Here is a 24,338-nt window from a genome sequence, read left to right on the forward strand (position 1 = left end):
ATCCTGATATCTCTGATATATATAATATAATAATATTTTATTGCTTGCTTGTTATATAGGTTTTACATCACATTTGTGGCAATTAAGTGTGATACAAAATAAGTTCAAATTTTCTTCAATAGATAAAGTATTGTATAAATTATTATTACAAGATATATAATAATGTCTTGCATATTAAAGTCATGCACCGGAAGGGCGTGCTGAAAAATGTCTGATATATTAAAGTAATTGCGCTTGAAGAGCACACGGAAAAATATTGAACATACAGATATCTCTGATATATGTGTGCCTGATATGTTAAAGTTGGGCGTGCTGAAAAATATATCTGATTATTAAAGTTACGCACCCTAAGGGCACTCCGAAAAATGCAACAGAATAATGAAATTGTGGCTGACGCGATGCATTTTAGGCAATGATGAGCCTGTGTCAAAATTCAAAAACACACTGACCCCCCCCCCCTATTGGGCATTTCAAAATTATGGTGACCCCCCGACCCCCCCCCCCCCCCCCATCACCAAAATCAAAAGCAGGGTGACCCCTCCGCCGGCCGAAAAACTGACCAGTCCCATAGTCACTCCAAAATTTAGTGGAGTGACCGTGTTTGCATCCGGGGGTTGCACTTATCATTGGCACAGTTCATACTGCCACTACTGCTGCTCTGTCAGGGGTCAAGTTGCGCCCTCGGTGATTAGGTAGACAAATTGAGCAACATTGAGATTCCGCGCCCTCAGTGGCGAGGTAAACAAATTGAGTACTTGTGATAACGGCATCCCCTATGTCTGTGTTGATAACTTCCCTTGCTGTCATTTCTATAGACAATTTTGCAAAGATATGATTTTACCGCTAAGCTCATTGTCAACTGCTTGTTAGTTAGGAAAAGAAGGGAAAATTTGCTTTTACACTCATTATTTACTACTTATAAAAAAAAGAAAGGAACAATCATACAAAATAGCCACCTTTTACTTGACAAGGTACGTACTGCTTCAGCGTACGCTGTCATCCGTATTCTGTGTTTTGTTTTTAAAGTTAGACGATCTGCTAGTAGACGCCCTTTTCCCAAACAATCACCCTATCGCTCCAGTCAAGGTAATAACCTGTATACCCTTGGCTATACCTATGACTATACATGATTTGTAATACATAGAACATTTGAAAGCCGACACGTGCATGTAAAATAAAGAAACAATGCACGATACATTTAGATCACCGAAATATATACGAAATAATACATGAGATCCATGACATTTAGACATAGAAATGCGTGGTAAATCATTGATTAAAGGGAGGTTTATTTTGTACAATGGCAGATCTAACCCTTTTAAAGTATTTATATAAGGTATCTATAATGGTCCTTATACAGGTCAACAGAAGCAGATATACATAGTAATAATCTTGTGGACTATGTTTTTTGGCCTTCATTTGCCGTATATACAGGTTAAAATATGTGTCTATATTTGCTGTAAATGTAGTGTGTAAAATGTGTCCTTTTATTGCATGCATTATAGTTTGATGTACGTCGCAGTGCTAGGATGGTGAATTGCATAATTTCAGAGCTAGGTCTCTGAATGGCTGCTTCAAAATAGAGTTTGTTTCGCACAAGTCAATAAATGACATGAGATCTTATAACTGAGTTTAATTGATTTCGGATTTTGCGTCGACGAAGTAATCACAACAAAGCAGTGTCAGCGAAGGTAAGTGATTGAAAAATATTTATAATGCTATTTAGCAAAGCAAAGAAGTACTATGATGCAAACAAGAGTCTGTGTGTGTGTGTCTGTGTGCTATATGAGAAACGAACTAAAAAACAAAAAAACAATTGCCTTAGAGTTAATCGATTCCGATACGAAAAGTACCATTCAATACAAAAGCAATGCTTCTACTTGTCGATTTGTTTCAGTATCCATAACTTTAGAAAGTTACTATACAGATTTAAAAATATTGGGTATTTTTTCTTTGCCATGAAATCAATTTGCACTGATTTGTTCATCTCATCAACAAACAAACATTTCGAGCGGCTCTGTCTGTTGCTTCTCCGCTAGGTGACTGGATGCCGTGTGTTGTAGGTTCGAACCCCGATTTGGGACACCGTATTTCCTTCTTTGAATTTATCTTCTGGTAAACTTGTTTCCATTCTTGGCAGTAACAAGCTCATTAAGGTACTATGCACTCGGAACCTGAAAGTGTTCATGTTACTCTAATCAAACTCCCGCGTAGAAACTTTAAATCATTCTTTTTTCAAATTCAAGCATAAAATAAGGGGCAAGGGCACATTGCAAGTGTCCTAACTGAGAATCAAAGTGTGTTGCTGCCTGTGTAATTTCTAAGGCAAAGCAATATTTATTTTGTATTTCACAAAAACCAAGATCTTTAAAACTTGATTCATTCACAGGATTTAAACAGAGCATACGTAAACTTCAGATCACATAACGTAGGAAAATGACGACGAGTCTACCTTAGTCTGACAGAACTCCATACTTGCCCAATTTCCATCGTCACATGAAGCCAGGATTTCTCATTTTTAGAAAGCGCATGAGGTTGTTTCTTTGTTCTAACCACTCTTATCACTGTGGTATACGGTCATGCAGTTCAACGTATTCATTCGAAGCCATGGGAATGTCAACACCCGGTCAAAAGAGTGTAACATGACGCAATATGGAATCTGGTCGTTGCGGACAGTCTTGACTGCTTTGACGAGGTGATCGACTTGCCTGGCAAATTGTGTGATACTGGACGTTAAGTTTTACGAAGCACACTTTGATTGGGTTGTCGGGCATAATATCGGCACCGGTACAGAACCGTAGAAAGGACTTCAGAGATTGGCCGTCTACTTCTCTAAAAATCGCTGAAGGTGGTTTGCGACAGTTTTCCCTTCGCTACTCATGGGATCAGGGAAAAGTAATTTCTTGATTACTTTTCTCGACGTCATTTTTTTCATCATAGACTCTTGAGAGAGTAACAGCATCCATTTCACTGGCAACAGGTCGTAGTATGGGTCTCCAGGAATCAGCTACAAAAGCTGGCTCCTGTACAAGCTCTTTGTGCGTGATTTCTATGATTATGTCGCGAACGTTGTCAGCCGTTGGCATCTTTCCACATTGATGGCTGTCAAGCACATCGACAAGCTCTTCTGCATCAACTGCCTGAAAATTATCCATCGCTTTCCCTAAAATTTCTCTTTCACTTTCGGATAAAAAAGCATGTATATATCCAGAAGGGTTTTTGAGTCACCGAAAAGCACGTAAATGAAAGATGGGGCCAATCCAATTTGGAAATGATTGACTTGCTGCCAACCTTTCACAATTATTCGAGCAACCGACTCCCACATACTTCTGGAGTAATGCTATCATCGAGTATACTCGGGTCACTGAATGCATCATTGATTCTCCAATGTTGCAGTGGTGTATCAGTAACTTTCGAGCAATGACACGCTATCTGGAAGCTCTTGATGCAGCCCTTTGGTTCAAGTGGTGGGTCGAGATAAGTTATTTTCTTCAGTTACAAAAATGCCTTGAATGCTACCGTACTGTCCCATGTTTGAACTGTTATCACACCCTTTTGCATAACGATCTTCCGTGTTACGGGCGATTACATCTTCATCAGCGGTATTCATCGGACCCATGTTAAAACCAGGGCAATTCATAGTAACAATCGGGAATTACCGTTTTTTCATCATTTTGCTGTTTCGTTGAATTCATCGTTAGTGTCTAGCATGGTGGTAGATGTCGATGTGGAGGCCACTGCACAATCCAGGTCAGCTGCATAATCACCAGACTTGATTTTCTTCTTTGGGGCCATAGAAAATTGCAAAGTCCGGAAACGGCTTCTATCATGCATCTGACCTACATTATACTCCTCCTCGACAGAGTTTCCATCTCTGTCTCTCAAATCACACTCATTTACTCCCCTTTTACTGGCTTACCATGTGGGGAAAAGAATTCTTTTCCCAACTCAGGCAGATCAGACTTCAGCTTTGTCATTTCCACCGAGAGACTTTTGGTACCACCACCTTTCTTACTGCATAGTTGTTTAGAGGACTGGAGGTTGTATTCAAAGTTGAACCATCTCAGTTCAACTTTTTAAGCGATTTTGTGGTTCGCTTATTTCTAGCTCAACGGCATTTTGTCGGTATTTCGGTCGTTATTGTCAGGTACCACTTCCTCATATGATGATTCTTGTTTCTGTGGTTTGACTCGTGTTTGTTGGCGAATCTTTTTCTTTATTTTGCCTAGAAATGTCATCGTTTTGTCTGTCTCTTCCCCAACTTGTAGTAGCTGACGACAAAACTCCATAGATACAAGTCTGTCGCAAGATGATGGCATAAACATTATTGCTAACATTGCATCATCCATCGATATTATCTACGAAGGGCAAATCAGCAATAATGTTTTAAAATATCAAGTCAAAGGCCAAAGGTATGCAGATATTAAAGAATAGAACAAAAACGGCCTACTTACAGAATTTCGCAAATATGTATATAATAGGTATGTATAGGCCTCGCTTTATCTCTATTCCTCATTTTATCCAAGATAACATAATCTTTCTCGTGAGCGTTACTTAGGCCTAGATTGCATTATTCCGTGCGCACGACTTATTTATTCTGTGCTCACGATTTATTATTCAGTGCGCATTTTGTAATCACTTTCGTCATTTTGTAATCACTTTTATTATATTACTGGGAATAAAGAATTCAATAAAGAGTGAGTAAAACCCGATATATACTTGACTGTTGATAACATGAACTTGAGTGTTATATGCCAAATATTTCGTAAGAAGGTGATTCGGAGCCAAAAACACCTGTTCACACTCGGCGACAATAAGCTGTACTTTAAATTGGAAGTCATGTACTTCAAAAACAAGGTACTAGCTTTTAAATTGTAGATAATGTTGATTGAATGTTAAGACGTTTCGTATAAAGTTTTTGTTTTTTTCTCGTCTTTTTTGTTTAAATAAAAAAACAGCTTATGCAGACAGTTGAAAATGAAGAATTATCTTTTCTTTAACAGTGATGAAAGTGTCGAAACCGTGCAATGAAATTTGATCCACAACATCTGAGATCTTATCAAGATCTTATCAACTATCAAATAAGGACCCTCATGCTCATTGTAATTTTGAGACAAACCTTTGAGACGTGTTTCACCTTTAACCCGGACAAATTCACCAACATTTAAAAGTGTACTGTCACCTGTTCCAATTTTGCCACAGTTACCATGGAAAGAGAAAATCTAACCAATCACAGATTTTAAAGCGGGTGGCCGCTTTTTAAAAACAGCGCCCTCAAATGGGAATTCTGAATACCAAGGAACGCCCCTTTGACCATATATGGGCATATTTAGATTACAGGTGACTGTATACCTTTTATCCATGCTTTGCAGCAAATCGGTCACAACGCCTTGTCTGTCTTCGCGTAGTATTTTGTAATTGCTCTCTAGCATGTTCACCAACATCATGTAGTTTATCTTTCGATTTTGTGACATAATCGGTACTATGAGAACCTCATTTTCTGTTGTTATATCTGTGGTAAATGACATCCGACGGTAAGTGTATTTTCCTATCCAACATCAAAAGATTTTTGGGTCTCCTCTGTAGATGGGTGTACGCATGGACGATATGATACCGTAGCTAGACTGATATTTTCATACCAATCTTATTGGTGTTTTATTGAAACCATGTAAGCTTTCATGGAACTGACTATCGAAAAATCGTATCTCTCACAAGATTATCTGGGGTAGTATAACTTTTATGCACACCCAGTAAATCACAGACTTCCCGTAAAATATTCGAGACAAAATTCCTACCTTTCTCAATGTGACTTGTCCCGCAACTACAAACCATCTTAAGCTCAACTATAATTCACCAGTAGCTTGGAGTTTTATGTATTTTGTCTGTTTCCTGTGTGCGTCAGATTAGTTGCAAGCCAAGCCTTCCACAACGTGTACACTCAGCTCATTAAAAACAAGACAAATTTCCGTCAAATATATTACTACCTTATTATCTATGACTTTACTGGTTGCTTCCGGTCACTCTTCATACAAGGATATTGTTAAATGTCCACTTACTATTAAATAAAAAAAAAACAAGAACGAAACAAGGAAGAAACATAAAAATAGTCATTTTTACTTGACAAGCCACATTCTGCTTGTAGGCTCTAATCTGTATTCTGTGTTTTTTTAAAGAAAGATAATCTGACAGTAGACGCTTTCTTTCTAAATAATCGCCCAATCGCCCCTGTCAAGGCAATAACCTGTGTGTACCATAGGTTATACCTATGACTATACATGATTTGTGATACATATAATATTTGAAAGTCGACACGTGCACGTAAAGTACAGATAGAATAAAGGATACATTTAGGCCACCGAAATACATGAGAAATATATACATTAGATGCATGAATTTAGGACACAAACATACATGATAAGTCATTGATTCAAAGAGGGTTTGTTCGTGCAAGTAATGACAAATCGAACCTTCTTTTAGTAGTTATAACATAATTATTTTAGTCCTTATACAGGTCAATACAAGAAGAAAATACATAGTGGACTATTTGTTGCCAGATGTTTTATTTTTTGCCTTTTATTTGCCCTAAATACAAATTAAAATACATGTCTATATTTGCTGTAAAGGTATTGTAAAATGTGTGCCTTTATTGCATGCATTATAGTTTGATGTACGTCGCAGTGCTAGGGTGGTTTATTGCATAATTGAGAGATAGATCTCTGAATGGCTGCTTGAAAATGACGTTTATTTCAGAAGTCAATAAATGACACAAGACCTCCCCCAGTGTCTGAATGAATTAAATTTCTCATTTTCGTTTGACGAAGTGCTCACAACAAAGCAGTGAAAGCGAAGGTAAGTGAGTGAAAAATACTTATAATGCTATTTGGCAAAGCATCTGTGAATTGTGAAAGAGGCGATAATATGATCTTCCATCTTCCATATGGTCTATTTGATTTAAATGGATAAACACTAACTTCATTTTCCTCCGTAGCCTTACTGTAGTGCTAGTTTTGAAACTGAAGTTCAACATATATTAACTCGTCCAACTTGTCAATAACAATATTGCTAGACTATTTTTTCATAGTTTTTTTCTTTTCATGAATACAGTGGGCTAATATGCAGTATCTTGGAAGCTTTCGTCAAATTAGATGCTAATCAGGTTAGACAATAGCCATCGGTTAAGATCCGGTCAGTTGCTGTACGTAATCGCAATTTACCAATCAGATAAAGCCTTTCGAGCCGCTGCACTTTGTAAGTACACAATGCAAGCACGCCCGGTAGATTTTGTCCTCCCTAATACAAATAATGTTTTGAAAAGTTCATCTATAGCAATCAATTATGCAAATATACCCTACATATTAATACCTTGTTAAGGATATCCCATTATCCCCCAAGATACATTTAACACAAAAATGCCCACCTTGTGATGTTAATTTTTGCCCTGCAAATTGACCATTCAAAATCTATCGGCAGTCTTTTTTATAACAAATATTTTCTTCTCACTTAGGAAACGAAATGAGGTTTACAATTGCGATCGCAACCATTTTTGCTGTCACATTGGCTGACGACAGTGTCGACCTGCCATTTCATTCTAAGCCGTGGATTTTTGTACACATCTCGTCGGGAAAATATACGATGATGCTATTTGGAATGTGGTCGCAACGCCAGGAGTCGACTGCTTTGATGAGTTGATGGCCTTGCCCGATAAAATCAAAGATATAACCCCGATGAAGACATTTTCGAACTACATGGTTCTTGGACCCCATATTGGTAAAAGTAAAACTTTCAGAGCTGTTGCCGTGGTGGAAGATGGACTTGAAAGTTTAGACCTGGTAATGTTCAACATTCTATTGCTTGGTTAGATTTCCCTTCATGGTAATCCTAGGACCGTTACGACAATCTTATTTCGCAAAAAGTATATGACTAGCATTTTTAAATGTTTGTTACAACTTGTATGTTAATCTACTCATTTCTCGTACCACCTTGAAACCACCGTGTCGAATTGTTAAGGAATCTTGATTTATCTACCAGATTGTGCTTTTTCAAATTGATGACGGTGAATGTAATCCATATGAAATACTTTTTCACAGTATATGGTTTCGTGAACATTTCTAACAACAATACGAGAACATGAAAGCACTATTTAATGACGAAGAATGTAATTAATTTAAGATATGATTTTCATTACCTATCGTTTTGTTTATATTTCAAATGTGACTGCGAGAATCTGGACCTCGTTTCTGTTTAAGAATTATTTTATACTTATGAAGAATCATTTTGTTATTTGAAATTGCCGTTGTAGTGATAGCAAGTTGGTCAATGTATGAAAAAGAGTCTTTGATATGTCTTGCTTATTTTTCATTACGTATTTCAACAAGAGTTTAGGACTTTTATGGTATGAAAATTAATGAACTTTGAAATTGTACAGCATGTTTGAGCAGACGAGTTTCAATTCTCTCATAAATTTCACTAATCAACAAAGGAATGACAATCGTCTGGCGCGTACATTGCAATGACGTGCACCCTATTTTCTTCCTCGTATTTAGCATATAAGGGGCCCCTGGCAGAAGATCCCCATGTCGAAACTATCGCTTAAAGTTTTGATTTCCGGGAACAAAGATTAAGGATACATTTGCTGTGGAATGCTTAAAATGCAATATGGATAATACTATGATGGTGATATTGGAGTTTCCATATGCAACGAGCTGACCATGGAAGTAAGTATTCACTAATTAAGCAACCAATAGCTTTTTGAAGAAAAAGAGTAGCTTTGCATTACTGGGAGTAAAACGTGTCGAGGAAATCGTTTATATAGTCACTGTGGAAATATTTTATGGCCATTTGTTGATTTGAAATTGCTTCTTGCGCATGCGTAATAGTTTCTCTTCAAACGAGATACGTAATGTTTATCCTGGAGATTTTCCAAATAATAGAAAAAAGATTCTCAATTCTAAGCATTTTACAAAATCATGAGCGTCACTTTTCTAATATTTATCAGTAATTACGTAACAAATCACATTTGCGTTTTGTATTGAAAATGATAACAATGTAATTTTCTCCACATCATCGCAAGTCCAAAATGCCGATATATAATACCTCATTTTTACCAAAGATGGGTGTGTAAATTTACGTTTTCCAAACATAAACTAAGTATTGCAGGAGAATAATACCAATAGCATCTACATTCATGTTATGATTGACCTGATACTTACAATTTTTGCAATGAAGTTTCATTGTACATATCATGAAGCAAGACCCATGAACAACTTGATCAGGTCTTCTCCAAGCAGCTGCCTTGCCTCCTTGGACACCACCTACGCAGCAAATACATTGCATTGTCAGGTTCCTTTTTACATCCGACATAGACTGCTCAAAATCTACAAGCAATGTTTCTCATGTCCGTTCACATCTTTTTCGCGAGAAAGCTTGCCATCAGAGTACACACACACGCACACAGTTTGTGTATCGGTAAACCCCTGTGGCTCAAATGACTGAATAAATGCCGGTGCATAAAGCTACCTCTATTCCTTTGTTGCCCTATCAACGTTTTGTAGGAGTGTCCAGAACGACTTTCCAAAGAAATGTACTGGAATCCACCGGGGAAGATTACATTCTCTTCAGACGCACAGTTCTGCATGTACAGGAACGTAAACGACAAACATGAATATATATGCTCAATTTTTGACGCCTATCTTGACGTGGAGTCCTAGAATAATGATGCAAGGCAGATAGATTCTGTGTTGACACAATGTGTCGTTATTACTTATTATATCAAAGAAGATAATGTAATATTTTGATCGAATGTGTTGCAAATAAATTTGAATTCACACATTTGATGACATCACGTACTGGCTTGTTCCGGAGTCGGGGCAGATTTACAAAAATAAATAAAACTTCATTACTCGTTTTGGTACCCCATCTGCCAATTGTTGTCCTTGTTATTGACCTGTAGCTACTCTTCTTTCAGAAGGGTAGAAAATGCCACAACACCTTAAGGAAATAAAGTCCTGTAGAAAAATAGCCCTTCGTCACATGTGAAAAGCTGCTCATACGTGTGACAGGATGTGCGACTGACTTTGGCTGTAACATCTGAGTTTACTTTGATGCTTCACGGGCAAGAGATTTTGCCTCGCTGGTGACGTTGTTAAAACTCGACATTCAGAATTCCAGTTATTGAATCGAGAGGAATAGGTCAGTATGTAAATTTGATTAGATTAATAGGCTAGTTTGAAAGTAGTCAATGTTTGCATAGGTTTGAAACATGTTCAGTGTTATCGTGTTAGGAAAGTCCAATGGCGAAAAATTGTAAAGCATAGAATGTAACCCGTTACAATGCAGAGTTAGGTAGATTCGGAGCAATAACTTCACATGCTGGTTGCTTTGTGCTCTCACACTAAACCTCTATGTAGAACGTGTCTCGTCTCAATACTACTAACAGATACATTGTACATGCGTCATATCAACAACTTGGACCAACACATAAAGTTCACAACGGAGAGGGAGCACGATAACGCATCGGCGTTCTTGGATGTTCAGACGATCAGACGCCCAGATGGCCAGATAAAAACCAAGGTATTTAGGAAATCAACACACACTGACCAATATTTACATTTCACTTCAAATAACCCTCTCGTTCATAAAATGGGGGTAGTTAGAACCCTCCATCGCCAGGCAGATCTCATCTGCAGCGATCCTTTTGATAGGTTGGAGGAAAAAACCCACATCAACAATGCCCTTCATCACTGTGGTTATCCATCCTTAGCAATTAAGCAGGCAACCCGTACCAGAGAGAAGGTCCACACTAACTCAGTACTGAGGAATGGAAATCAAAAGAAGGTGCACGTAACAGCTCCATACATCAAAAACCTAACAGAAATATTGCAGCACACTTTCAGAACATATGGTGTGCAGTTACACGCTAAGCCCTTTAACACCATCAGCAACTACTGGTATGCCCGAAGGATCCCACACATCGAAAGACGTATGTGGTCCTATTTATCACATCCGATGTGAGGGTTGTGGAGATAATGAATGCAAAATGGACTATATCGGAGAAACAGAACGATCTTTGCAAGCCCGAGTGAAAGAACATCGGCGTCTAAGCTGCGTCACTTCGGAGGTTTCTATACATATTCACAATGATTCCCCGGGTCATAATTTCATGGTAGAAAATGTGAAAATCTTGGATCGGGAGCCAGATTGGTTCAAGAGAGGTATTAAGGAAGTGATATACATAAGAGCACATAAACCAACGCTGAATCGGGATGGCGGACGGTATCAACTTCCTAATCAACTTGCTAATCAACACCATTGATAAAGACGGCTGGATAGTTGTCGAAAGCTCTGGATAGAGAAATAATTGTCCCGTGCAGTACAAAGTATTTAGTTACAAGAGTTTTTTACACTTGTTCTCACTTTATAGCCGCATTTAAAATCTGCCACAATGTATCCCTGAGACAAGCCATTCTGATCAGTTTCTGTGCATAAGTTCTCTCTCTCTCTCTCTCTCTCTCTCTCTCTCTCTCTCTCTCTACTCTCTCTCTCTCTCTCCTCTCTCTCTCTCTCTCTCTCTCTCTCTCTCTCTCTCTCTCTCTCCCCTAAATACTGAGGTTTCTTCTGTAGACACAACAGGCTTTGAAAGCTATGTATTAATTGGTGTCATTAATACCACAAAATGATTTCACATTTCACACCATTTTTATCGATTTTGTAACAAAAATGTACAAATATTACACATTAACTAAATTCTATCATATGTAAATAGGCACATTACGTAAGGGAAATGGCAAAATGACGGTATTACATATATTTCTGACATTTCTAGGGAAACCATCAATGACATTGCGAAATGTTACCAACCCATTACTTTGTTTTTTATTTCAAAAATGTTATGAAACTTATTGTAACGTCAGTACAGTCGTTGCTATCAAACCTAAATATGACATCCACAATCGATTTTTGTAGGACAGCCAACACGGCAGAAAAAGCCAGCGCAACTACTGCAGCTACATGTAACTGTACCCGATCCGAGGGTGAAAACCAATACACACAACTTCGCCAGACAGTCCCCCCTTGGGATTGCGCTGGGCAAATAAAAGTAAAAAAATCCCTGAGAAAACGCCTCGTTTTTCTCTGATACAGGCTAAAAATTACGCTATTCAAACATTCCTTCAATAGTACCTATCGAGAGATAGAAATTAATATATTTGTAGAAATTTCTATATCTATCAAATGGCAGTGAAAGTACATTTGTTATGAAGTGATGGTAGGTTATTAAATGTAATTTTGTCTACATATTTACCTGTTGATTGTTTGAACTGCTGAAGCTGTACAAAGATACTGTTTTCTTAGTAAACGAGTACACACTAAACGTCAACAGAAATATCAGTTTTCTTCTCTGATGTTTACAGTCATAGCTATCATGTCATACAAGATGTCAAACCATAGCCACTATTAAAATGTGCACACATAGGATATCTTCTATCGAAGGCAGTGACTTCTTTGTTTTTCAGTTATCGTGTAAGAGAGAACTGGGTAACTAAAACGATGGCATCATGTCCTGACAGGCACCGCGTGTAAGTAATGTCTCATTCGTGTTATAAATCAACAGACTTTAAAAACACTTCAACTCTCATGGGAGAATGAGTACATGAAAATATCCTGGTATTATTTCATCGGTAAAAACTAAAAAACTTGACGAAATATGAACAGCTTCTTTCCCGGAGCTAAATGCATCTATTTGCATGATTTTTTCAGCGGCGCAGAATGGATATATAACTTGACCGTTTACGCAGTGCCATGTGCGTCATGGATGGCATTCTTGCCATACTTTCCAAAACATCTGGCGCACAACACTGCCAAGAACGACACAAATTCACAAATAGTCATGAGCGAAATGCCGATGTAAAGCCCCATGGTACCTCCGATGTCGCTCAGAAGATCTTCCCACTGTGTAAAAAGGTAAAAGTATAATTGAATATTCATTGATCCTGTCGATGTATAGCTGTTAATTATTCTCTCTCTCTCTCTCTCTCTCTCTCTCTCTCTCTCTCTCTCTCTCTCTCTCTCTCTCACCGCGCTTAAGCAAAACTTTCAGAAACACAACCGTCGTGATATCATCATTTAAAAATCTTAGTTATATGCTTATTGTAATTGAAATTATTGTTGAGTGAAAGAAATCCAACAGCGCGCACCGTGTAGCTTGGATGTTCCGAAGTTTCTTCATAATTCAGAGTTTCAAAGTACACTTCAAGTCTGATCAAGTTTGATCTGCAATAGAGACAAATATATTACAAAGAAAGATGTTGGGATTTGATAATAGAAATTGTACATTGTATTTTGTCTTGTATTATGTAATTGTCGATAACTGAATTTTGGTAAGCTCTAAAAACGCTCATCAACAAAAACATCGCAATGCATTGTAATGAACGGTGTCATACTTCGTATATCAACATATTCCATGAAGAAAAAGACTATATATTTTCCCACAGCAAAAATAATCAAAATGTTACCCAAAACTACACCTATTGTCCCATGAATGGTTTTAGTACTTAATCAGAAGAGAATGCCTTACCTCGCATCTTCTTTGGTGGTTAATGTCTCCGTCTTATTATTGCTTCTCTTCAGTAATTTCAGAAGCTTTTTCTGTGGGGAACAAGGTGAATGAAGGGGTTTAGTTTAGGGCAAATGCTTCTACTTCATCAGGAAATCACTGACGGTGACTGTAGTGACAAGATAAAGTAGCTGAAACGGTAGGTTACTGCTTCATTGCCCGATGTTATATAAGCTTACTCAGTAGTGTTTATTGGGATAGAAAAGAAGTTTTGAGTTATAGAGGTGATATGAAATAATATGGCGTATTAAGGAAGACCAATGTATTCAATATCCAGGATTCCTACATGGGAAGAAAAAGTCTGACTAAAATTAGATTAAAATTCTCACCGAAGACATATGCAATAAAAGTGCTGCGAATAGGCCTGTTCCTAGTCTTGTACGCGGCGTTCACCTAGTCACAGGCTCATGGATACGGATACATATGTCATATATTTATCAATTTATCAAATCGATGAAGTATTCAGTTTTGCCATTTTCATCGGTACTCAATATCTTGGTTTGCTAAGTCCCTACGCGTATGTCGAGAGTATTTGGTATAGGCGGCTACGAACTACTTCTCGTTTAGAATAGTAAGGCGGATATATCAAAACTGTGAACTCAGAACTCTGAACTAATGTACACATATGAACACATTCTCTCTCTCTCTCTCTCTCTCTCTCTCTCTCTCTCTTACCATATAGGCATCCGAGGGCCACTGCGACTGGGATATGGTCATTAAGTATCTGTCTTCGCTGATGATAAAAATATGGGAATAATTGTATCAAAAGTATTTTCAGAAGTGAGAAATAGAAATGTACCAGTGTGATTCGTTATATGGTCCAGGACCTGTTTTCATGTCTTCGTTTAACATTTCATACGGTCATAAAAATTAAATTGTGGAATAAATGCCTTATTGTTGATTTTAGGTTGCAAATTATTTGTGCTTGAAAGCACTAAGACAGTGCAAATTTTCAGATCAATGTATGGTAACAGACACGTATTAAACATGCCTACTTATTGAGTGTAATGGTACTACAGATTTGACAGCACAGTTTTTACGTATCAAACATGTAAATCTGTTATTACCAAGCATACATGAATTCACTCAAAAGAATTCGTCCTCAATCCTTGGTTTGGCGCTAGTTTTTTTTGACATCGTCTATTATAATTGTACTAATCATGTTTTCCCGAACATTTATCTATTAATTTTAAATAAGGCTAACAGTTAACTGTATCTTTAACGAAGAATGTGACAGATATTCAGACTCCAAAAGTTTATAAATGCTTTTCTTATTACCCGTTGTTGGAAGGGGCTCATTTCAAATCGCCTTGAGTAAGAAAAAATGTTCATCGTCCTAATTTTCGAAGATGAAAAATTACATTTCTCCTATGGCTACTGTTAACGCAGAGTTGGTGGCCCTTTTGAATTTTTAATATCGACCAGTGTCAAAAAATCTATCTTTCTTGTGCTGTTCTTTGCACTATGACCCCTGATTTTTATTGTCAATTTGGTAAGAGGATAGTTTAAAGTTTCACTGGCAAGAGTTCGAGCATAAGTATTTGGTTTCTTAGGTACTACCTGAAAGGGCTATGTCATTGAGAGAGAACGACCTATCCTAATTATTATAGGTCGATCATTTGGTTTTAAATACCTGCATTCCACTGGACATTCACAAGGCAATAGAGCAGACTGAAAGAAATGATATATCAGTTGATGACAAAGATCTGAAGAGAGAGAGAGAGAGAGAGAGAGAGAGAGAGAGAGAGAGAGAGAGAGAGAGAGATTATTTAAACTTTGTTGAACATGCTGGTCACGTGTTGCCACAATACACTTGGCAACCGGAAATGCTATGAGTTTTGAGTCCCTGTCAATTCAACAGACTGAGTATAGTGATTTTCAATTTGCGAAATTAAACAGCAACATCAACAAGTATCCATAAAAGTGTAAAATTTACAGTATTGATATATTTAACATTGTTTTGTTCCTGACCAAGATCTGTTCGCCTTTGCCTCTTATATATTTCAGTTTTTGGAAAAGGTAATAAAATGTTCTACGTCAAATAAACGTCACCCAGTATTGTGTAGCTGCAAAATACACGTGACATTTCAACTGAATTGGTTTGAATCGGATAACTTTCTAAAAATACAGTAAACCACGCAAGTCAATGTTTTAGCGTGATACAAGTGGAATAATATTTTGGCTGCTGCTTGAAATTGTAATTAAGGTCAAGGTGAAACATCTCTACAAAAGAAGACCGGGTGACAAGTGCTTCAATAATTAAAGAACACTGAACTTGTGTCACCTTAATGTAAAAAGGAATCCTTGTTGGACCCCATTCATTCAAGTCACCGTTATAAAAAGTAAGCTAATGGCATTTTTAATCGATTTCCTACCTTGAGACGTGTTGAGTATTTGACACAAGGGAGCATCAATGTCATTTATAGTGTCGACGCATCCACAATACTCAGCGAGCATATATTGGTAACAGGAATTCTCACAAGCCTAATGAAATAAAGACACCATGTCTTACTGTTCAATCCTAATAAATATGAATTTTGGCAGTTTTTATTCACTATTCACTTTCGTGTAAAGCCTTCCGTTTCTCCGGCCAGTCAATTCAGTGTGTTGGAATTTTCATCCAAGTGTTAAGCGCATAAACGTGGCAAGACGACACATATTGCTGTTACTTACACTAAATTTAACATACCGGAAGGCGAAATATTAGAGAGGCAGAAAATCAATTTATTAGCTATCTTCATGAACCCTCTGATTCTAATTCACGTATTTACGCTTCAGAGCCATATTTCTTAGAAGGCTTCACTGATTTGCCCGTGTGTGGAAGACTTTAAAGTAAAGATCAGCATTTGTCTTGTCGTAAAAATTTTAAATGCGTAGAGCCGCCAAAATAAAAACGATGAAAGGTCACGAAGGGGTCATGAAAATGCAGTATTATTCTTCGATTGTGCTGAATAAAGAAAACGTTTATGCATAAAAGACCAAGAAAAAGGTTGAAATAAATGAAAACTAAATTACGCTATGAATCCACTCTTTTTTTCTCACCATGACAGAATATTTAGCATTTGCTGAACCATAGACTGTATCAATGTACGTGCCATCCTTTCCGCTTTTACAGTCGCCATATGGATCTTTCTCGCGTCGAAACTCTGTCTGTAAAAACAGAAAACCGCATCATTAGTGCTTTTGTCCTTTCTCGTTTAGACTACTGCAACAGCCTTCTTTCTGGCTGCCCAAAACACCTCATTGACAAATTGCAACGTGTTCAAAATGCATCTGCTAGACTTGTCTATAAAGCCAAAAAATCACATAACATACAACCACTTTTGAAATCACTGCACTGGTTGCCCATAGCTAGTCGTACACAGTACAAACTTTCTACAGTTTTTTTCGACTTGGTTTCAGGGACTGGACCACAATATCTCTCTGACCTTTTGCAAATGTATACTCCCTCAAGACACCTACGCTCTTCATCTGACACACGTCTTTTTAGAATGCCGCGTGTTGCCACAAAATCCTTTGGTGAAAGGTCATTTTCCCACTCAGGACCGAAAACTTGGAACAGTCTGCCTGTCAACCTACGCCATATGGATTCAAATATTTCATTCCGCCATGCCCTCAAGACATATTTTTTCAGAAAGTAGTGTATTTTGTCCTGCGCCTAGAGCTCCCTTTTGAGATTAGGCGCATTATAAATATTCTTTATTATTATTTATTATTAAGTACACTGATACCATCACAATATTAGACAACATGTATGTATGTATGTATGTATGTATGTATGTATGTATGTATGTATGTATGTATGTATGTATGTATGTATGTATGTACGTACGAACCAATGTATATATGTATGTATGTACGTACGTATGTATGTGTGTGTATGTGTGTGTATATGTATGTATGAACCATTGTACGTATTGCAACGTTAAATTCTCCCGCTAATTTTACAAATGTACATATCATAAGTGAACTTACTGTCACTGCTTAAACAAAAAATATTTTAGAAAATCGACAACAGTTCTGATTTTTATGAGTATTGGAATAACCAACAGCTCAGTTGATGAATTTTCAGATGCTCTCGTAAATAACATGTACAGCGCATGTCACACTGTACATTTAGACGTGCTGTATACAGCTGCTTCTAGTACGAAAATGAATGGTAAAATTGTGGAATATGAAGGTTATAATTGATGTACGGATTGCTGTAACAAAGAATGCATCGACGCTAAAATCGAAGCAACAGGGGTCATCAAATGCATTCAAACGTACCAGATCAACAGGAATATTTGATACTTTAAGAATGAGTGAATCGAGCTCTGAGAACACGAAGGAAAAGAGAAGATTAACTCGAAGTATACAGATGTAAAACAATGAGATCTCCTGAAAACACTTTTTTGGGTGGGGGTGTGGCTCAACCTAACATTGAATCAAATGACCGGTTCTCATATTTTCAAAGGTTATTTAACTTCGAGCATGATACTACAGAAAGAGGTGAGTTTTATGATAAAATTACACATCTTGTAGAAGAGTTTCATCTCTAATTTGTGATAATAGTAGAGATCAGAATTGTGTGCGCGCAGTCAGAGGAGAGTGCAACGTTTAATGTCAATAAAATATATCCACTGCAGGATAATCATCTCCGTAGTTCAACACATTGGGATCTTTTGATCAGAGAAGAAAATCATCGACACAAGGATGTCTTATTCTAATTCCTGTAAATGCTCGATGCAAACAAGCAAACAAACAAATAAAAAATATATCAATACATATACGAAAAACAAACAAATGCACACAAAACAAAAAAAAATGAAGGCGAACGTAAAGTGAATCAGGCATCGGCTTCTATCTTGTTCATAGTCATAAAAATATGACTGCATGATTTAAGTCTTTGAAGTTATAATTTCTATCGAGATAGTTATTGTTCTTCGATTACAAAAGGCGAAAACTATCGTGAGTTAAACATTTTCTTTTGTGGCTTGATTACTGTACTTATTACAATAATTACAAATAATATAAAGTAACGTATGATGTACATATATGACCGCTATTCACCTTTCGTAATGCAGCACGTGTGATGGTCCCTGGTTTGGCAGCAAAACCCTGTTCTTGGGGAAAAGTTAACTCACCAGGTGGTTGAATAGTCACAATCGCCCCGGAGTCCATACCGTACATACTCAGATACTCACTCTGTTCAGTGTACAGCGTCAGGGAAAGACCTACAAACATAAGGAACATAACATATTGTGGAAAACTCGATATCATTTAGGAAAAAAGTCAGTGTTGCGAAAGAAGTGTAAATATCGAAGAACGTTTAAGCTTTAAGACAAGTTTTGGTTCATTGAACGCCGACGAAATATCTTTTAAAACGTAACATTTTGACTAGAACTGTCCTTCAGTCTTTCGACTAAAGCGCATTAAAGTTACATTGAAACACAATGATTTTCAAATTAGTTTACTGTCATTCTGACTAATTATTCGAATATCCGCACATAATTTTAAGACAATGTCACGGAGATGTCAATGGCTTTTCATATATTTAAAATTCGAACTTCTGACTTCCGCTGTACACCAAAACTTAATGTCCGATTCATTCCATGTTGCTGTAAGGCGTTTTCTGTCTGTTTCTTATTGTTTATGAAGATGCTGCAATCAATAAGAATAGATGCGTGACTGTTGCTTCAGATTTTATGAGTTTCCCTGACAAATACTTGGTTTACTTTGCTTGTGTTCTGTGGGTTAGCATACGACCTTCATAAAAATGCCAACAGTAGTTTTAATTTTTATACTATGTTTGCGTGAGCAAAGCCGCAGACACTGGCAATGCAAAACAAGAACTGCATATGAGACTGGCCCTAAGAGTCAAGCGATAAGAGGTATGCATGAATATACATAAACATTTCACCAACCCCGACTTGATCCCGTTCCTTTTGCCAGCAGGTCTCTTTCATGGTGTCTTGGATTAAACTGAAAGCAGTTGCCATACCGGTCTTCAACAAGTGTTTCGAAGTCCTCTCTACATTTGAAAAGAAAATAAGGAAGAACAATCTTGCAGATACCCAAATATCGTATGGTCTAACAGAGACAAACTGACAGTCACAGTGAATGCTTTTCCGAATTTGAACACGATCTCTTACTGTTCCAGGTAACCATTTCTTAAGTTCCTTGTATAGTTATGAGATCATAATTGTGTATTTCTGGCGGTGGTTGGGATCTTAATAGAATTAGAGAGCCTATAAGAAATTTAACATTGAAATAAAGATAATATTTCCTATCTATCTATCTATCTATTTTAGTGTGTTGACACACACACATATATGTATATACATATATATATATATATATAAAATACAAATATATACAAATATATATATATATATATATATATATATATATATATATATATATATATATATATATATATATATATATATATATATATAGTGGTGAATGAAAAGTGACCCATGCGGGACTCGAACCCACACCCCCGTACACATTACGGATGCTCTACCAACTGAGCTAATGGATCAGTCGGTCCAACGTGGGCGGTCCTGACTCTTAGATGGGGCTTTTCATTCGTTGTGCGTTGATGGTGAGTAAGCGGCTAAACTCATAACCTAACCTTTCAACCTAAGGATCCCGCGGGATTCTACAGGGCCTCGCACACAAGTCACCAACTTAGGAATCAGTTATTGGTAATGAAGATCAATCTTATGAATGATGCAAAGCCAGAGAAGGGTAAATTTGAAATGACTCACCATATGATTTTTTTATATGAAATATAGTGGTGAATGAAAAGTGACCCATGCGGAACTCGAACGGATGCTCTACCAACTGAGCTAATGGATCAGTCGGTCCAATGTGGGCGGTCCTGACTCTTAGATGGGACTTTTCCTATATATATATATATATATATATATATATATATATATATATATATATATATATATATATATATATATATATATATATATATATATATATATATATATATATATATATATATATATATATATAACCATGGGAAATTGTAGTGTTCGATGCCAAAAGAAAAGATTTACTTCAGATGCGGAGTAATTTATAATAATAATTAATAATAATTACTTTTTACTTGATGAAATTCGTGTTTATATATATATATATATATATATATATATATATATATATATATATATATATATATATATATATTGATTGATGATTATTGATCTATATAGCTCCATCGGTTTTTTACATCATCTTTTCATAAAGGTCGAGAAACATGACATTATATCAAGGACACTTCCAAACTGTACATTACAATAAATAAAGGACATAAATATTCTTTATGTATTACCTGATGTGACATTCCTCACCGGCGTAAGAACATTGCAGAATGAAATCGTTAACTTGGTGACCCAAGGTATTTATTTCTTCTCCGGTTAGTTTAAGTACATCAGAGAAGTGACTGTATTCCGGGAACTTACTGAAACTTTTAAACCTCTCCCAGTCTGGTGGCGTCTCTCCTCTAACGCGACCAAGACCCCGATCTTGGTAAATGTTGTCCTTGAAATACGTAAAATGACTGGGCTCGCTGGTAATTGTCTGGAAATTTTCCTCCCAACCATACCGGAAAACATCGTCCATGTCTGGGGAGTCTAAAAAGACACACAATATATAGCAGTGCCACTCTTATTGATGTGACGTCAGCTTCATATTTGCCATGTCAACGTCACCGTTTGTCGTTGGTGGTGCAGCTATTCTATAGTTTGACTTGTTTGACTTATTAACCCAAAGTTTATGATCGGTAATTTGGTCTGAATGGTCTTTGGACTGTTACCGTTCAGATTTTGCGTTTATAGTGCTTCCGGTATGCCATATTGTTCCAAGGACGAGCGATAAATAGAGTCCTTGAGGAGTTGACGTATACGCAGGAGACCCTATTGACAAATCTCGATAATATGATAATTGCCCCTGCCTTTTATCGCCAAGAAAAGACCACGGAGGATGACAATGACAATATTTCGTTGTTGGTTACATCTCTCTACAAAAACGCTTCACAATCGTGCTTAAATAGTAAAATTGTACATTGTTCAATATTACATTCAATATTTCAAAACTTGCTTATCCTGCTGGAATCTTTTCATGTTAATCGTCGCTGAAGGATAAATAACATTACGAATACCTGTTGTCGTTGTAGAATTCACGCAGTCGCTTTCATCAAAGCCATCATCACAATCTTCCATTATATCACACATCCTGTATGGGTGTATACATTCGCCAGAAGGGCATTTTACGAAACCTCCAGCACAGGAAGTTTGGTTACCGTGTAAGAAAAAGCCTGAGAAGAAACAGAAAACAAAAACAATGCTAAATGTTAACGTACACATGTAGGTCCAAAAATAGACAGACGGATATATATATATATATATATATATATATATATATATATATATATATATATATATATATATATATATATATATATATATGTATGTATATCAATGCTAAGCAGACCGTTATAAATAAACAGATTACTTCAAGTACAAAGTAATGAAATCTGTCAAGGTGTCTGACAAAAAAGCCTTTTGTGTGAATGACAGAATATACACTGTACATAAAGATTTGACCTAAAGTAAGTTTTTTTAATGAAATCTTAATACGCGGTACCTTTCATACAGATAACCATAGCAGCTTTCCGATACATTGTGACAATGTTGATTTGTCGTACTAGCTCTTTTAGCGGTGTTTAAGTCATCCTATCTCAGATGGTCACATGACCACCTGCAACCAATCAGCTTTGTTCTAAACACGACCTCACGGCTTGCCACCTTTTTCTCACACTTTTTGTCATAGCAGAGGCTGCTGGTGTTTTTCACCGTTTTTGCCCTCGCCACAGTTCGCCAGAATCAACTTGAGCCACCTCCTGAAATTACGGTTGTGGCAAACATGCATAAGCCTTGCGATGATAAACGGCTACGTCGCAATTTTCACCTGATAAGATGAGCGCTATTGAAGGTCTCACACCTTATGGGGAAATTTAACTCTAGGGAGAGAGGAGCAGCTTATCTTTGCATAGACTGTCTGTTGATTTGTTTATGCTGATGTTGTTTTGTTGATTTGATTTTATGTTGATTTGTCACAGGAGAAAAAGTCGGAATGGAACAAATCAATCTTGTCTAGAGGTTACATTAAGAAAAGGAGTAATTTTGTACAGTTTTGCAGCTATGTACCGTTGGTACCCTGAGTGATTCCATGCAAGCATAGGTAACATAAAGGAAATAAGCATACATAAATGGGACATAATCAAATGAGCCTTTAGATACAATATAGTGATACAGTACGTATATTTGTCTCTGTGTGCCAGTAAACAATGAATGTTTTAAGATGCATATGTTATTACCGGCGATGAAGATGAAGCTGGTCGGTGGCCAGATGATTACATAAGCTTCTCTGGCATACTGATATAAAATGTGTACAACAATCATCACTAGTAACATTATAAATTGGTAACATTACTACCTTTCTATTATTATAAAAAGCGCCTTGATCACATGTACTTGTGGATATGTGCGCTATATAAGAACCCAATATTATTATTATATTTACCTTCAGCTCGTAACCGTTGGTAATTGTCAATTCCATATGCATAAACCAGAGACGCGTTGCCCAGGGGACTGCAGTAGTTATACAGTTTGCATGTGTATGTTGCAGACTCGTAATCGAAACAGCGGCAAAGGAATCTGTTGAAATTGTAACACTTCTGTAGGCATATCTCCAGTGACACATTTACGAATACGTCGTTTGGTTCGGCAGAAAGTCTTGTGTTCGCCTGCTTGTCAAACATTGACTTCAACCGTGGGCGAACACTTGGCTGAAATTCTGAAAACACATCAAGATTGTTAAAACAAATGACAGAGAGGAATTCTTCTTCAACATTTAATGACTAGTCTGTTTCGTCAGCTTCATACTAGGAATCTGATGGTTCAATTATATTGCCATTGATGCTGCCTTACATTTGGGAAACACAGTTCGAGTTTATGTAGCTCATGCCTCAACTATGAAATATTTTATCTTTTGCTCAAACTTTCCTTATGCATACATTAAACAATTCTCTTTCACAATCAGAAATAAAAAACGGAGGTCACCGGGTAAAGTTTTGTACTAGAGAAACAAATTACCCAATATTTACCGATATTAGAAATTCTAAATAACCAAAAACCCTGTTATGTAGCTATATGAGAAAATAAAATTCCCGACCTTCACAAAACTAAGCCAGTGAAAAGTGTATTTATTCCGTAAGCTTCAAAATAAGCACCAACAAGTGGTTCGCCGAAAGAATATTGTAAACTTTTTCAGTGTCCGAATATTTGTCCCCTTGGCGAAGAGGCGTCATTGGTAACAATTATCAAACGTGCATGTGGTTTGCTTTCAGAATATAATGAGGCGGAGACCTAACCATGTGCTTTTTGAAGCTGAATGCTCTTCTATAAATACAAATACTGTGGAAAAGAAGCTTTTCAAGGCGCACTGGATACAGCATGATCAGAGTAAATTTATCTGTCGAGAATGAGAATTTCTAATGATGATTTTTAGTTGTGTACCTTAACTGAAGGTTACCCGAACGGAATATTGAATCACCTTTCTACTAGGCTATATGACAAGAGAGATGATTTCAACTTTAGTATAATCAATTTTCTACACCTCATCAGTAATATTCCACTCTCACCTGCTTATGGGGTATACATTTCCC

The 24,338-nt window shown here is 36.9% G+C and overlaps 1 protein-coding gene across 2 annotated transcripts in view; it reads right to left on the reverse strand.

Annotated features, from left to right (window-relative positions):
* Positions 1-11,752: 11,752 nt before the first annotated feature.
* The window catches only part of LOC139124206 (uncharacterized), a 75,326-nt gene continuing 62,740 nt past the window's right edge, over positions 11,753-24,338 (reverse strand). Inside the window, exons 12-23 of one of the 2 annotated variants that reach the window (XM_070690342.1) lie at positions 23,195-23,467; positions 21,771-21,926; positions 20,943-21,243; positions 19,516-19,622; positions 18,662-18,825; positions 16,652-16,759; positions 15,985-16,093; positions 15,243-15,315; positions 14,285-14,342; positions 13,571-13,641; positions 13,191-13,266; positions 11,753-12,945 (exon numbers count right to left, since the gene is read on the reverse strand). In XM_070690342.1, coding sequence (XP_070546443.1) covers positions 12,784-12,945; positions 13,191-13,266; positions 13,571-13,641; positions 14,285-14,342; positions 15,243-15,315; positions 15,985-16,093; positions 16,652-16,759; positions 18,662-18,825; positions 19,516-19,622; positions 20,943-21,243; positions 21,771-21,926; positions 23,195-23,467 — 1,658 coding nt within the window. In that variant the 3' untranslated portion in view covers positions 11,753-12,783. The remainder of the gene's footprint in view (positions 12,946-13,190; positions 13,267-13,570; positions 13,642-14,284; positions 14,343-15,242; positions 15,316-15,984; positions 16,094-16,651; positions 16,760-18,661; positions 18,826-19,515; positions 19,623-20,942; positions 21,244-21,770; positions 21,927-23,194; positions 23,468-24,338) is intronic. The other variant, XM_070690343.1, reaches the window with a different exon arrangement.

The sequence above is a fragment of the Ptychodera flava genome, assembly GCF_041260155.1.
Source record: "Ptychodera flava strain L36383 chromosome 23 unlocalized genomic scaffold, AS_Pfla_20210202 Scaffold_23__1_contigs__length_28996876_pilon, whole genome shotgun sequence".
NCBI lineage: Eukaryota > Metazoa > Hemichordata > Enteropneusta > Ptychoderidae > Ptychodera > Ptychodera flava.